Raw genomic sequence first — 12330 nt, 5'->3', positions numbered from 1 at the left:
TTAGGAATTCTGGTTTAAGAAAGCTGAATCACACCAAGGAAAGAGACCAAGGAAGCAAATACAACATAACTTTTTGTCAAATAATTGCTTTCTTAATTTTCTATCCTTAGGAGGCACTGGGTCTCTCAAGTCTTTATAATCTCTTCTAACAATGTATCCCCTCCAGGAAGCTTGAATTCTCTAAGACACAATTCTGCTCAAGAAGAGGAAACTCTAATTTATATAATTTAATTATTTACATGAAACATTAATTTAATGCATTTTTTTAAACTCTAACTTTTGTAGTGCATTCATTTTGTCTAGTTTCTTACTAAAAGTCTAATGCATTTGGAACAGTATTAAGAAATAAATATTGTCCAGTGACGCACCTGTAGCAGAAGTAAGGCTTACCTAATTCATTCATTTTAACCAAGCATGCCCTATCATGTATTACTCTGGTCTGATAGTGCTCTTTTCTACACATAGGACAACTTTTTACCTGTAAATTTTTCAAAGGTTTTCAGATATGACCGAAAAAAGAATCAAAATTACTTACAATATATTTCATCTCGGTACAGATGAAACAGGCTCGATTACAGAAAGTAAAAACACTTAATTCTTCAATCCATGAACACTCCACAAGATCCATACTTTTAAAATTAAAGCGTTAAGAGAATTTTGTAAATCTCCACATATTCACATGAAACTTCATGGATTAAATTATTCCAGGTTAGTATACCCATGTAGAGCTCAGTTACAAACTGTGTTTTCCCATATGCTTTTAAAAAAGGTTATAAAAAAGAATAAAGTGCTTCATCATAAAATAGCTTTAAATTATATTTCTTACCATAAAAATCTGGAATCAAAATTACTTTTCAGGATGATTACATTTAATTCATTAAGATATTCACTTAGGTAGTTTAATTAAAAGACTCATGTATTATGTGCTTGAATAGTTATATAAAAATGTACTCACTTAATGGACTACATGGGAACATGAATGCAGCACCTGTTTTTTCAAAGGAAAAAAACAACCCCAAGAACCAAACCTGACTTTAAAGCATTCTAACAGCTGAAAAGGAAAAAAATGCTGACAAGAAAAATTCTGACTGCCTGAAAGGTCATCAGTTTCCTTTGGTGATTACTGCAATCTTTCGAGTGGAAATAAAATTAGTTTCTGAATCTGTGAATTTTGTGTTAACAACACATGGGGTGGCAGAAAGCAAGAAATGGCAACTGCTACTGACTGGAGGAAAAGACTGTAAAACAAGCATTTAAAATGAAATCTGATTAATTTTTCTCCCCTGTCCCAACAGAGACATGGCATTTCAAGAAGTGATACCCATCAAATGCAGCGTTTCTCGCATACAATAAAAAAAAAGAGAAAGTATGTTGATAGGCTTCAAGAAAACTTCACCTTTATCTGACCTAAATTCCCACCAAATGCTGATGATCTCCATCCTGACAAAAGATACAGAGTTGGACAAAAAAAGCAGTTGGCTCTCAGAGGAAGGGAAAACTGGGAAAGGAGTGAAACCCAGAACAAGCAGTGAGCACTCTTGAGCTGGCAAACACAAGAGGATTAATGGCCAGCAGCCAGCTGGAGGGAAAGCTTTCAGATACAGTGGCTTTTTCCCTTGAGGGAGGAAAGCTAACGAAACACCGAGGACAAAAAGAATTCCAGAGGCATTTGCCTTTTTGTGCCAAATCTAAAGTAACCTTTTTAATGAGTGCTGTCTTTTGCTCTCTCTTGTCAAGCTTCAGACTTTCAGGGTAGCCAGAAATTGGCAGATCTTTCCAGAGATATCCTACCTGTCTGTGGACAGTTGTTCACCTCCAGCTAATGTTGATGTAAAAAGAAGCAAAAGCCCTGCATCTAAGGTTATTCAAAGACTTTGATTCACAACAGAGACTTGGTTGGGAAAAGTCTTCTAAAAAAATTTAAAGGGAGAACAGGCAGCAAAACTACCCTAAAATGCACTGTGGAGAGAAACTTGCTAGCAGTTGGGATAATCTTCTAATTACCATCATCACCTCTCTGAAGCAGCTCTTGCTTCCATCAGTCACTTGTCTTTTTTTTGCTTAATATTTTCAAGGTGATAGATGAGAGAATGTAATAAAGCAGCATGTATTTACGCCCATGCTACACACATGCACTGAGCAAAGCCATCAAGGTAAAATCGAGGCATTTCGTCAGATAACCTGAGGAAGTGACTGACTGGCATTGGGTGTACACCTACTTCATTTTCCAAATAGAAATAACTGTTGTACTAAACTGCAATTAACAAAACTTGTGAGAAGACAAAAAATATCTTGAATTGTACAAACAGCAAATGTTTACCTGATGAATGAAGGCCAGAATCATATCTAACATGAGTTTATTTGAAGCAGAAAATAGCCTATACCTGCTTTGCAAGAACAGATAAAAAGGCTTCTCTACTGTCATAACTTCAGAAGTGATACTACAAATACTACCAATCTTCCTCTACCATGTCATGTTCAAAATGATACCAGAGTTGGCCACTGAGTTGGTCCACTTACTAAAATCTAAATAGTGTCTGAAAGTAGAATCTTTCCTTTATTTCTTCCTCCAGCTGATGACTTTCAGCAGCACCTCAGGAAAATAAAATAAGTAAATACAATTGTGTAGTCCACACAATTATTCAGTTACCTATGTACCATAGCTTGAATTGCAAATTCTTCCCTGAATATTGCACAAGGCTGTATGGATTCTCCATGCTGTGTGTATCTCTGCTTTTTTTTGACCCGTTCTTCAGCAGGAAGTGTCAAGGAAGGATGCTCAACTACTGATTTCTGAGCTGTGGACAATAACAACAAATCACTGAATAAAACCCATTGGCCTTTACAGACAATGGATTTTCTTCATATGAAATTCATTGATAATGCACTTGCTTAGGAATACTTTATACAAATACTTCATATAAATCTATCATTGGACAAAAAACCATCAGGCAATATATTTCTTATGATTAAGTACCTAAAGGGGCTACAAGAGAGCTGGAAAGGGGCTTCTGACAAGGGCATGGAGAGACAGGACAAGGGGGAATGGCTTCAGACTGGAAGAGGGTAGGTTTGAATTACATATTGGGAAAAATTCTTCCCTGTGAAGGTTGTGAGGCCCTGGCACAGGCTGCCCAGAGAAGCTGTGGATGCCCCATCCCTGGAAGTGTTCAAGGCCAGGTTGGACAGGGCTTGGAGCAGCCTGGGATAGTGGTAGGTGTCCCTGCCCATGGCAGGGAGTTGGAACTGGATGATCTTTAAGGTCCCTTTCAACCCAAACCATTAATGGATTAGCTATTCAGTAATTATCAGAACCTGTTTACATACAGGATTTATACAGGATTTTTTTAATGTACATTTTTATTTGCTGAGTAATTTGAATTTATTTTGATACCTTTTCAGAGCCCTTAAAATGGGATTACCTAAAGAATGTAACAACAACATCATTTCAAATTATCAGCATAAATAAAATCTCAGAATTGTGAAGTTTTACTTAGCATTGCATTTATGCATTCTTAAAAATAAAAATTAATCAAGTGGTATAATAAAAAACCGTGGCTGCTGCTGCAAAATACTGAAGTTTAATGAGGCTGTGACATAAGAAAGAGAAATAAAGAACATGAAGAGACAAAGAGATGGTCCCAAGAGACCAGTGATAGTGTCACTGTTACAGCTGAGCTTGTCCAACTCCAGTAATGACTGTGAGGTGCCTTGCTGCACGTACATGTGAAATCTGCTTTCTTAAAGAAGGAATCAGTGAAAATACTTAGAGTATTACTACCTGCCCCCACAAGTGGCAGATAAAGTCCAGTGTCAGTATCTCAGCAGTAAAAAACTTATGCTAATAGGTACAGCAGGGGATAGATCTTTGTCATCTTTGAAGATCAGAAGAAGCTGCTTTTCTGGATTGACCAAAATCCGTGGAAAAATATCCTGGGTTTGTGTAATAAGCTAATAACTCGAGTTCATAGTGAGGCCTTAATGGTGTTTGACAAAACAAGAAAGGAAGAGGGACAAAAATACAATACAATAATTACAATGCAAGCTGATGCCCCCTAGATGAGAGTTCCAGTCCTAGATGGGAAGGAAAGGGTAAACTCTTTCATTCATACCAGAATCTTTGCATAAATCTCACATTACTATGCAGCACATATTTGTTCTGTGTAAGCTTTCAAAACCCCCATCAGGCGGCTTGTGCATCCAAACTCATTTCTCATGAGGAAAAAAGGAATCCTAGCAAATCATGGGGTTTTGGTGATCCCCTTGCTCAAGTATCTCATTATTCTAGGGCAGGATTTGTTAATTTTTGAGGCAAAAATTCTCCTCCTGAGCTCATCCATCTACAGATGTATATCGTTAATCATCTAAAATTTGCACAAACTGCCTTTGATCTTTTAAAAGAACTTTTGAGAGGTACTAAAGGATCTATCAGGAATACTGTCTTCCCTTTAGTTGAACTATATGCCTAGCCTACTTCCTTGTGAGGTCATGACATCCTTCAAACATAAATCAATCTGAATCCATATTTTAGAACAACAGGATGGCTTTGAGGTTTCAAGCTGGGTCAGTTTATGCTTTTGGAACAACGTGGGGAATGATTTCCCTACATGTGGTTTGTTTCACATCGACCCCCCCCTTTTGTTATCCCATTTTGATAGCCCAATATATCGAGGGATGGCCTCTGTGATGAGAAAATCCTTGTATAGGGGGAGTGAACAAGAAAGCAAAGCAATGACAGCATGAAAGAGTATCACAACCTAAAAAATGCCTAATCTTGGTTTCTTTCCAAGCAGTGTGGTCAGAGGCTGTTTTAAGGAAGAAAATGGGATGGCTTTGTGGAAAGCCTTCTGTATACCCCCAGGGTAAGAGAAAATGCTTATTTAAAGCTTTCACAAATGGATTATTTAAACTGCCAAACAAGAAGAGATTGGCAGCAAAATTGAACTTCTAAATAATACAAACCAGATGGGACACTTGTGAGAGACAGGTTATACAGGTGTTTAGAAGGAAAGCTTTTACACAACAGAGTTTCTGAAGGAAAACTGGCAGGAGGACACAAAAGGAGGGATGTTGGCCAAAGCAAAAAGCTCTATGGAGATATTCTCAAAGCAGCACTTTGAAAAAATACAAGCAGTGAAAACCTACATTTATCACAGCTCAAGACATCCAAGAATTTTCATCCTTATGCATCGAATTTAAAAGCCCAACCCATTTACTGACACACCCATTTACAACCAAGTTATTTATCCTAAAATGAACCTTATAGAAGTGTTTACATGCCTTTAAATTATTACTGCTGGATTTTAGGAATCAAGCCCCTATTGAAAAGAATGAATGATAGGAGACCTATGAAACTTTGTTTGATTACCCATAAACTCAAGGAGAAAATGTTGCATTAAACTACATTTTTAAAGTTGTTTTGCAGTTTTAATATTTAAACCGTGCACCCTTATTAAGGAAGAGAAAGTTTGACACATGCATTTTGAAATAATATGAGAATATTGGTGAAAATTCTATAAGGTAAATCCCAGGAACCATTGAAGTTTCAAAAAATATTTCAGCACAGTCTTTTGAATCACTTGCACAAATATTCATGTGGGACAATTCAGTCAATGCGTGATTTAAAGAGAAAATTCTTGGTCTTTCTAATAATAGCAGAAAACATGCTCACACTTGGGCTGCATTTTTTCACCTCAGCATTCAGCTTCCATAATCACTCATTATTGATGTTCCTGTTAACCCCAATACCTCTCTTCTGTTTTTCCCCCTGCTATCCTCTCTTCAAAATGAACTAAAGAAAAAGCCCTCCCATCTTTAGAACTATAAACATGTAAATAAAGTGCTAATTGCCTCATCTTATTACCTTTGTCCTATCACTGGTTACACTCACTTGTTGTTCGTTATCTGAAGTTTCCCTCTGAACCTTGAGCTGATTCCAAAGGCAGAGCTGCTGGGATGGAGTGTCCCTGGTTTAATGGGGTCCCTCTGGAGCTGGGACTACTGTGACTACTGGTTCCTGTGGCAAAGGCAACCTGATCTTCAGGGAGGCCTAAGGGCGTTTCTATGAAAAAGAATAAATGAAAGAGTTATTAACGATGATGAAGGCTCGTTATGCTCAAACCTGCAAATTCTGGAGCCAGAAGGTTCTTTAAGTAGTGCCTAATCAAGGCAACAGAAAGGATGGACACAAGAAGACATTCATGGCAAAAATACTGTTGAAATCTTTAGAAAAGGGAAATACAGGGCTGAAACTGAGAGGTAGGAAGCACATTTGGTCTCCTGGCCTGTTCAGATGCTCCCTGGCTTTGTTTTTCTAAGCAGTATCTGTCGCTGCTCCACAACTATATTTGTATAACACTATTTGAAAGTGAGTTTTCCTACCAGGCATCATTCCAAGCCCTCACATCTGTGACTTTTATCTTGCTGCATGTTTGCTTCTAAATTTGAAAAAGGTATTTAGCTACAGGTGTTAATTCTTCCCTGGTGTAGCCCCAGGACCATTGTAAAAACAAACCTTTTTAACTTTGAGCAAAGCTGGGTATATATTAATGAAGAATGCATTTCATGCAGCATTAGTAAATGTCTTTTTACAGAAGAAGGAATAAACCAAACTGTTTCAAATAGACTTAAAAAAAATCTTAATGCTAGAACCTTCCCCCAGCTAAATATAGTATCAAAGTCACTGATGTTTTCTTGAGAATAAAATGTAAAAAAAGTTATGACAGTCAATAGACATTAAAAGTACTTCTTGCTTCTAATGAAAAATTTGTCTTCATCAAGATGCACTATTTTCACCTTTTTGCCTTCATTGTCACAAGAATAATATTTTAAATGCATTTCAAGTATGAAAAGATGCATTTAAGCTACTGATGGCAATTCTGTTTTTTACCTACTGGCTTAAACTGCTGAATTTTGACAAATTTTAAAACAAGATATTTTGCTGTTTGGCAATAAATCATCTTACTGAACAGAAAGCTTAGCTTCCACATTTTAGTTTATTTTAAATAAAAACAAAAATTACAATTCAGAATAGTTTACCTAATGTTAGCTGTGGAGAACTGGGGTCAAGAAGATACTCCTTTTCTGCATCTTCCTTGCTTTGGTGCTCTTTTTTCTTAGTCCAGTAGCTACTCTTATTCTGACTATTTCTTTTATTCATGGGATTTGTAAAAGTTCTTGGTATTCCTTGTCCTCTACTTAGAAGAATCTGTTAATAAAGGATCCTGAAGCTGATGACTGTTTATTGTATGATCCTGTAGAGCAACTGCAGAAACTGCTCTCGTCCCTTGTTTGGAGGAGCAGCCCTAAAAAGCAAAAAAACCCAACCAATCTTGAATAATTATTGTTATAAATGATTTTAAACCATCCATATTATAGTAAATTAAAAGAAACTCTGCACTTTTTTGAATTGTTAAATGCTTTTGTACACATACAAGTCCAGTAGTTGAAGCCTAACATGCAATTGCTGTAATATGAAATTTAGGATTGATGTTTCTGACACATCCTAGTTTTAACTTACAGAAAGTCAAATGAAATCTTTGATTTATCATTTATATTATTTATATAAATTAAATAAAATAGCAGTAATTTTAGAGTTTTAATTACTGAGCCCATAATTATTATATTCAATAAACTCATTATGAACTATAAAAGTTTGGCATGCCTGAACACATTTTAATTTCATATAATTAAAAACAATCCCAAAGGCTAATTCTGCCTTCCAGAACACTGAATATAAACAAGAATGTATTATTTTTATACAGGGAATGGGCTTATCTACCTGTTCCTCTGTTTCTCCCCACGCTTATCCTTTATTTTAAGAGATGGAAAATAGTACCATGTAAAATCGTGATGTCCCATTGATAATCTTTAGCTGATTTGACAAGAACAGTGTTCCTTTACAAACAGAGATATAAAAAGAACTTGAATAATATTTCTCAGGAGAAGCAGCCTCATCAATAGCAGACAAGGAACCTACAATTCCTGTTGTTTTCTCCTTGGGATCCCATGGGAAAGAGCTTAACATCTGTTCCAGGCACAGAAGTTAACTTTGGATCCATAAATCACCAAGTTTGTTTCTCTCCTGTTGACCTCATTTCACCCTCAGTAGGCTGCCTGCAATATACAGGGAATGGATTCAAAACAAATGGCAAGAATCACAAATTTCAGGCTGAACTGAGGAAAAGATGTGGCTGTAGCAATAAACCCCACAGAACTGTTCTGCAAGATTAGTTTGCTGTAGACAGGGAAGCCTGTGATACACAGAGCAGGGATGATGTTGGCAGCCCCTTTGGGGCTGAAGCTGTTCCACTGTGATCCCAACATCCTCACTGGCACAGCAGGAGGACGTGATTGGTACCAGAGTGGAGGCTGCAGGGGATGGAGTGAGACCCCTCAGCTGTGAAAAACAGGAGCCACTGCATACAGGGCTGTGCTGCTTCACAGTCACAACACAGTTTCGTTTAGAAGGGGCCTTAAAGATCACCTTGTTCTATGGCCCTGCCATGTCTGGGGACCTTCAACTAGACCAGGTTGCTCAGAGCCCCATCCAGCCTGTCATTGAACACTTCCAGGCATGGGACATCCACAGCTTCTCTGGATAACCTGTGCCAGGGCCTCACCACCCTCTCAGTAAATAATTTCTTCCTAATATCTTAACTAAATCTATCCTTTTTCAGCTTGAAGCCATTTCTCCTTGTCCTATCACTCCATTCCCCTGTAAATTGTCCCTCTCCAGCTGTCCCTTAAGGCACTTGAAGGTGCTATAAGGTCTCCCTGGAGCCTTCCCTTCTCTAGGCTGAACAGCTCCAACTCTCAGCCTGTCTCCATAGCAGAGGTGCTCCAGCCACCTCATCATCTCTGTGGCCTCCTCTGGACTCACTCCTGCAGGTCCATGTCCTTCCCATACCTGGGACCCAGATCTGAACTTTTCAGTGTGTGGTTGTTCCTCTGCTACCACAGCCCGCCCTGCGCTTCGCCAGTCACAGCTCAAGATGGGATGACCAGAGGGTCTGTGTCTGTGCTGCAAAGAAACTGTGGATGTGGCACTTGGGGACATGGCTTTGTGGTGGACCTGGCAGTGCTGGGTTAATAGTTGGACTCACTGGTCTTACAGGTCTTTTCCAACCATGATGATTATTTTCAACCTCTTGTCCTTTTTCCCTGCACAGCTCCAGCCCCACAGCACAGGCTCTGAGGGAAGGGTGGCAGTGGAAGGTGTTGCTCCCTTCTCCTCAGAGGGTGGAATGGAGCCTCTCCTGGCTTGATCCCAGTCACTGCCCATAGGGAAGCCCCTGGGAATGGTTCCTTTCTGATTTTTCCTACCACTGAAGCTGCACACTTCCTGTGTCCCTCTGTCCCTAGGCACTGTTTTGCCCTTTAGCCCCATGTCTGTGTGGTACTGTGCGGCTTAGTGAGCATTAATTTTGACCCTCCACGTACATTTGGATTTGAAGACTTTTTTTGCTGTGTTTTTCAATTTTTAATGTGTATTTTTAACCTGGCAGGTGGTAAGATGAGAGGCAGGCCCTGTGATTATTATAGATTTATAGAATTGCTTAGGTTTGAAAAAGTCCAGCCATTAACCCAGCACTGCCAATCCACCACTAAACTGTGTCTCTAAGTGCCACATCTAAACATTTTTTTAAACACTTCTAGGGGTGGTTTTTCCACCACTTCCCTGGGCAGCCTGTTCCAGTGCTTGACAACCGTTTCAGCAAAGAAGTTTCTCCTCATATTCAATCTACACCTCCCTTGACCCAACTCAAGGCCATTTCCTCTCATCTTTATTGCTTCTTACCTGGAAGAAGGGACTGACCCTCACCCGGCTACAAACTCCTTTCAGGTACTTGTGGAGAACAATAAGGTCCCCCCTGAGCCTTGTTTTCTCCAGGCTCTTCATCCCCAGCTCCCTCAGCTGCTTCCCACAGGACTTGTGCTCCAGAGCCTTCACCAGCTTCCTCACTGCCATTTTGGTGACCTGTGTCTTTGGCAACTCTATAATAGTCACCACTGAAAGAAAAGAAATCTTTATAAAGACAACAGATGAACGGTATCCATATGGATCAAACAATGGTCTTTGTCACCTAGTGTCCCATTTTTGTTCAAGGCAAGAAAGAAAATGGCTCAGGGAGATGGTAAGAACGCTAACCTATGACAGTACAGCACCAGCTCTTCAGGGACTTCCCGCATTTTGAAGTGCAGCTTCCTGAGCCAGAAGCACTGCCCACGCCTTTGATTAGCACTGATGTGTTTCTTTCAGATCCAGAATTGTGTGAAAAACCTTCTAATACGAGTGTAGGCTTCCTCTGGCCATTTTCCTGGTTCTCACTTGGTGGGCCTTATTTTTCATGAGTAGGACAGGCACAGATGGTGCCTCAAATCCAGGTGTACCATTTCTTTAATTTTTTGGGTTTAAATACTTGTCAGAGTCCTTCTCAGCTGCTGCTGACTGGAGAGCTTTGTTTTCCTGTGGAAGTGACATTTTCTGAGCAAAAGCAGTGAGGTTGTCCTGAGAGTAATCTTTTGAGTAGCATATAAATGGAGTGATTAATCCACTGGATGCACTTCTCTGTAATTACAAGTAATTACTTTAAAGTCAAATCTGCAAATGAGAATACCTCTCTGTACGGTAGGGAAGATGTAAAAAGCAGCTGAAGTGGCTATCTTTAAAATGACATTAAATCACTGATTGTTTCCGAAGGCAGGAATAAAAAGATAAAATAGCGGTTTTTAAAGTGAATTTGCAAGTTAGCCTGACCCCCAACCTGACTCAGTAATATGATGAAGGGATATTTTAAAATATAAACTTTTAAAGGTACTTAGTAATAAATTTTAATTAGGAAATAAAGTAGAAAAGTTGATTTTCTGCTGTCTAAAATTTAAATAAAAGTGTAAATGCTGTTATATTTTCAAAACCCAACCCACTGATGTGTAGAAAAATCATGAATATGTATAAATTTGAATATAAAGATACTGAAAATAATCTCTCTTGTACCTGTTTTGGTTTCAGTTTTATGCTTGAACAAGATTCATCATTCTTATGTCTTTTCAGTATTGCATTACATTTTTTTTAGAATTTATGACTGAATTTCCTAAAGCAGCTAATAAGCTTCTTTTCAAATGTTTGCCATCTCTTCTATTTCTGTCATACCTCATTAAGGTGATCCTATACACATGTATGCTTAATTAAGGCTTTTCCTTAAAATAAGCCTTTAATCCAGAGGTGCTGGGCCTTAATTGAAACTCAGAGAAGATTAGTGTCGTCTCTTATTTTGGTTTTCACTTTTACTGTACTTCCAACTGCTTCTAAACGAAAAGGCCTGTGTTAGCCTTAGCTGATACATGGCCAGGAAGAAATTAAAATTCATACTGCAGTCTTCTGAAGAGTAACATGCCTTGGTAATTGCCATTTCTTATTAAGTGCCACCTTTTACCACGAGCCTCCACTTCAAATGCAAAAGGTTGCTTTAAACACTCGAAGGACATTAACATAATGAACATGCTGCCTGTTTTGAAGGTGACTAATAAGTGACTAATGATACCTGGTTTTATCCATGTGAATAATTTTTAAATGTTAATTGTATGTTTAAATAGTGCTGAAATCTCGGATCTGTCTAGAATGATTGGCTTTTACAGAGTCCTTTTTAAGAAGACTTAGGAAAAATGAGGATTTAAGCCAAAGGTTAGCTGCACTCAGTTGAGGTACTGTGTGGTGCAGTAAATTTTAAAACCTTTTTGGAGGAGTAAGACACAGATTCAACCGCTTCTGCTCTTCTAGAGCGAATTGCACCAGCCAAAGAACCAATCTATTTTCTTCTTGTAGAGCTGCAACTGGGCATGGTATTGCTAACTAGCAGAGGCAAGTGGCCTGCTGTCATCAATGGGAGGAGAGTAACTTTTCAGGAAGAGCTATTGAATTCTGTGGGCTGAATGAATTTGATACAGAAAGAGCAATGCTAGAGCAAAGGTTTGAAACAAACAGTGTAGCAACTGTAATGAGTTTCACTGATATTCTGTCTTCACATCATGAAACTTGCTGCCTGTAACGTGTTTTTACACTTACTTGTGTTAAAAAAGTGCAATAAAAATATGCATATATAAGTGAAAGGAAGGTAGCACTGTTGTGCAGGTTGGTTCAAACTGAATGGTGGTTTCTAAAGGAATGTGTTATAAAAATGTGTATTGACACAATAAGTAAAGCCTGTGTGGTGAGCTGTGAGCATGGTGAGGGCTCTGCCTGCCCTAAGCTTATCCCTGAAAGGGTTGTGAGGTAGGATTGTTCCAGGGATGCTGGGCTGTATCACTGCCTCCAAACAGGTTCCAGGGTGT

General features: G+C 38.7%; 1 protein-coding gene across 1 annotated transcript; it reads right to left on the bottom strand.

The window, feature by feature from the left end:
- RNF32 (ring finger protein 32) lies at window positions 1-8026 on the bottom strand. The gene is given in 8 exon segments (XM_048308542.1): window positions 1-213; window positions 419-470; window positions 472-515; window positions 2659-2798; window positions 7039-7101; window positions 7104-7161; window positions 7164-7304; window positions 7838-8026. Coding segments are annotated over 8 exon segments (900 nt in total).
- Window positions 8027-12330: the final 4304 nt, after the last annotated feature.

The sequence above is a fragment of the Corvus hawaiiensis genome, chromosome 1 (assembly GCF_020740725.1).
Source record: "Corvus hawaiiensis isolate bCorHaw1 chromosome 1, bCorHaw1.pri.cur, whole genome shotgun sequence".
In the NCBI taxonomy this organism is placed as follows: domain Eukaryota; kingdom Metazoa; phylum Chordata; class Aves; order Passeriformes; family Corvidae; genus Corvus; species Corvus hawaiiensis.
Note: the sequence above shows the minus strand (reverse complement) of the source record. Positions and strands in the feature narration are given on the sequence as shown.